General features: G+C 48.5%; 1 protein-coding gene across 1 annotated transcript in view; it reads right to left on the reverse strand.

Annotated features, from left to right (window-relative positions):
- Window positions 1–2,839, reverse strand: part of olfm2a (olfactomedin 2a) — a 44,381-nt gene extending 41,542 nt beyond the window's left edge. The window contains exon 1 of the mRNA XM_027017308.3: window positions 2,306–2,839. Coding sequence (XP_026873109.2) covers window positions 2,306–2,362 — 57 coding nt within the window. The 5' untranslated portion in view covers window positions 2,363–2,839. The remainder of the gene's footprint in view (window positions 1–2,305) is intronic.
- Between the last annotated feature and the right edge of the window lie 976 nt (window positions 2,840–3,815).

Consider the following 3,815-nt stretch of genomic DNA (forward strand, 5'->3'; position numbering starts at 1 on the left):
AATCACGCTGAACTGCTCGCTAAGACTTCCCATGATGCAGCTTCCCCATTAGGTACCAAGGCATGTTCACAACCCCTAATCTTCCACTTGAACATAGCACTTATCACAGCGATCAGCATACGTAGCACTGTAACAGTCATCGATCAAGAAGCTTCTCAAATGAAACTGAAAACATGACAGCCCCAGATTAGTATGCCTTCGCTGGACCAGTAAAGACTCTTCGTTTTTAGAAATGTACAACACAACAGCAACCAGTTTCCAGTATAACCAGTGCAGTGACACCGCTGGGTTTATCGTCTGTTTACTGTGACAACCAAGCCACAGCTGAAAGCTCAGCTCAAAACAAGCTTTACGTTCTTAAGTGTTGTTATTGTCACTAGCCTGCCTGCCACCTTAATCCCCCCATTCTTGTGGAGCGTAATTACCAGCAATTTCTTCCCACTGTTTCAATAACTGTTTCAATAAATGTCTTCCTTTATGGTCTTTTAATAGACTTCAGTAATCAAAGCTTAGGGCACATCTGGAGTATCTTATAATCTGTTGTACACACACTCACCCACACACACACACACACACACGTCTATTTCAGAGAGAATGATACGTGATGTGATGGAACCTCTTGCACAGGTGTGTGCCAAGGTCAAGTGGATGCCCCTGTGTATCGGTGCCTGTCAGGAGCTCTGGGCATCGTGGATACGTAAACACAAGACTGGAACGAGCAAGTGCATCTGTCTCATTAAAGCATGCTGAATATTTTATGGCAGCTTATCTGTGTGTGTTGGGTTGAAACAGGGAGACAGAATGTGTGTGTGTGTGTGTGTGTGTGTGAAGACTGGGTCGATGCGCCAGCCAACTTCATCAATTCTTCTTATCATCTTTGCTACACTAAAGGATTAGGGATGGTTCCACCCCTCCCCCTTACTTAATGCGAACACTTACAACCAATTGCCCCCTAAGGCCAATTACAAACTTTGTCCAGGAGCAAAGCAACACAAGATTCTCATGTTCCCATCCCGTGGCTGACCTGAACGCTGTGTGAGCGGACCCCAGCACTTCGGTGGCCTGAGCCAAGACAACAGCCTTGTCAGCGCCAGACCTAGAGCGCGCCACGCCGTCTCTATTACCCTTATTCGCATCTTGCATTGCCTTTGAAGCTCAGCTTGGGCGTGTTGCTGCCCCCCCCCCCCCCCTTTTTTTTTTTTTTTTTCTTCGTGCAGCGTACTAAACTAATTCCTTTTTGTGTCGAAGACACAAGCCAATCGGAAAAGGCTTCAAGCCTTGGTGTCCTCTGCATCAGCAGGGATTCTTTTCAGCGTTGTATCAAAACATCGCAATACCTGCGTGCGAGTCCTCCCGTCCCACACCAAACATGCTCGCGACGAAAAAAGCCTGATCAGAAATGCTTTCGTCTCAGCACGAGGTCTGGAATAATCACACTGGTGTAGTCAGGAGTGCTCTCCTACGGAGACAACATGCTGAGTGCCTCATACGACCATCACACAGAACAGCACCGAGATAGGGAAACACTATTTTAAATCTGCTTAAATAGTGACGAGCAGCCTTTAAAATTGCTGTTCCCTAACGGTGAGAAGGCGGTGTGTGGGTTACACATGGAAGATTACGTGCGTTCAGAAAACACACGCAGCTTTTAAGAAAGTTTGTTTATGGCGTTTAATATCGAGCGCAGTTAGGAAGAAACAGCTGTCAGTGAGTCGCTGAACATAATGAAATATCCAACACAAGCTCGCGCTGTACGTGCTGTCTTTCGCCACGTTTTAAAACTGGCACCTGATATTTTCACGGGGCAACGACGAAAAGTGCGTAATCAAGTGTCCATCAGCTCAGGTCCAACACACTACAACAATCTTGTCACTGTCAAAGCGGAAAAAGCAGGCTTCTTTGTATAATCCCACCTACGTTCACAAACACTAAACGCTATGAATAAAACGTCTTTTCCTGCTCCTGCAGTCCGGCTACCGATCTCACCCTGGTGCTAGGGTGATTTTCAGACCTAACTTTGCCAGTCCTCGAGCGTTGCCCTTTGCAATCGAGTTCATCTTGGCAGTTTTTTCGCCTTTGAAAGTGATCTTGTCTAATAAATTGTATAATGTAAAACAATTTTGTCACTAATCTTCTCACAGAGTAGTGAATGTTAGATTTCAACTGTCTTCAAAAACTGCTAAACAACCGTGCACACTTTGCCGTCCGTTTTTGCAACACCTCGAAACAACACCTTGTTTTTTTTTTAATGTTTATTTACATTTTCTAATAAATAGGGTCCAATTTACAAGGGAAGCACTCTTACCTTGCACGGTAGGGAAGCTAACATCAGCAGCAGAAACATGGCACTAAAGAGATGCATTCTTCCCCAATGACAGCGTTCTGACCGGAGGTCTTTCTTCTCTCTGGCTTTCACTGGCCGCTGTTTCGGAAGCCGAGCGGTTTCTTTAGGATCCGAGAGCAATTCTGCCACTGCCGTGCCGACCGCGCGCGACGATCCTCATCCCCAGGCGCGCGCCGGGTTTATTCCGCTCGCGGACGCAGATTTGCCCTGCTGCGTTTCGGCGCAAACGCGCTGCTGTAGTACGTTCGGCTGCCGCGTGCTGCTTTTTTTTTTTTTTTTTTTTTTTTTTGCTTTTTCTCACTCCCGCTTGTGACCGCCAACGAAAGGTCAGCGCCGCTCTCCCGTTTACGACTCGGGTGTGTGTGTGGGGGGGACGGGGACGGGTGGTGAAAGCGAAACGGACCGGATCTCACTACAGGATGGCGAGGGATGAATAGCGGTCTTTGAAGTGGGGCTGAAAAGGAGAGACGGTTGGGGCTGGAGTCGCAGAGGTTGGAGGGCGACCAGTGTGCTTGCTAGGCTCCGTCGCTAGGAGCAGCAGACGCTGAAGCTCTGGGACCGAATTCAAAGAAATGCCCGTCTCTGCTGCAGCCCAGTCTCTCGCGCGCGAGGGGGAAGGGGAGGGTTTGACTGTGTGTGTGTGTGTGTGTGTGTGTGTGTGTGGTGAGGGGCGGCTTTGCATCGACAGCGCTGTTCGTTCCGGCAACTCGGTTCTAAAAGCGAGGAACTGACTCGCGCATAGCCTCGAGAGAGCAGCGACATTAATAAAGTGACGGCAGCGGTGTGATTGGCGTAGACTTTGATGAACGACCATTCACACGTCAGACCTGCATGGTAATGCTTTCATTTGTTGTTTGAAAAAACAGCCTTGCATCTTGACGTTTTTAAACTTCGAGCACTGCAGACTGAGGACCAGCATTTCTAGGGTGCTTTCGCTCCTGCCTGCGCGGTCGCGCCTTTACTGGAGCGCAGTACCGTGGGTTCGTCCAGCCAAAATACTATCCTCGAGGGGGAGATGAGAGAACTAGGGAGGGGTTACGGCGGGTCTCGGATCCGTCTGTTTCTGAAAGATCCGAATATTTCGGGCCTGCAGGCGTTCAGAATAGCACATTAATAAAATAATAGCCTGCACGTTGTGGATTAGTCGGTCAGCTGCACGCCGACAGGTCCCACATGCGCTCACGTAAGTGCAGTTATTTAGCGTTCGCGGTGTACGTGGTTCTGGCGTACGTGGGCTGCTGCGCTCGTACGCAGCCGGGTCGTTTAATGGGAGTCGCGCTGATAGGCCGGCAGGGTCTTTATTCCGAAGCGTAACCATGTTGATCGCAGCTGTGGTTATTAACATGTTACGGTAAGTTGTGATCTGCGCAGAGACTGGAAAGAGAATAGTCACAAAAGATGGTGCATAAGACAAAGATTGTACAAAAGATCCTGGATATAACTATAAATTTGGCAATTAGAATCAGAATTT

The sequence above is a fragment of the Electrophorus electricus genome, chromosome 6 (assembly GCF_041902795.1).
Source record: "Electrophorus electricus isolate QZ-2024a chromosome 6, ASM4190279v1, whole genome shotgun sequence".
In the NCBI taxonomy this organism is placed as follows: domain Eukaryota; kingdom Metazoa; phylum Chordata; class Actinopteri; order Gymnotiformes; family Gymnotidae; genus Electrophorus; species Electrophorus electricus.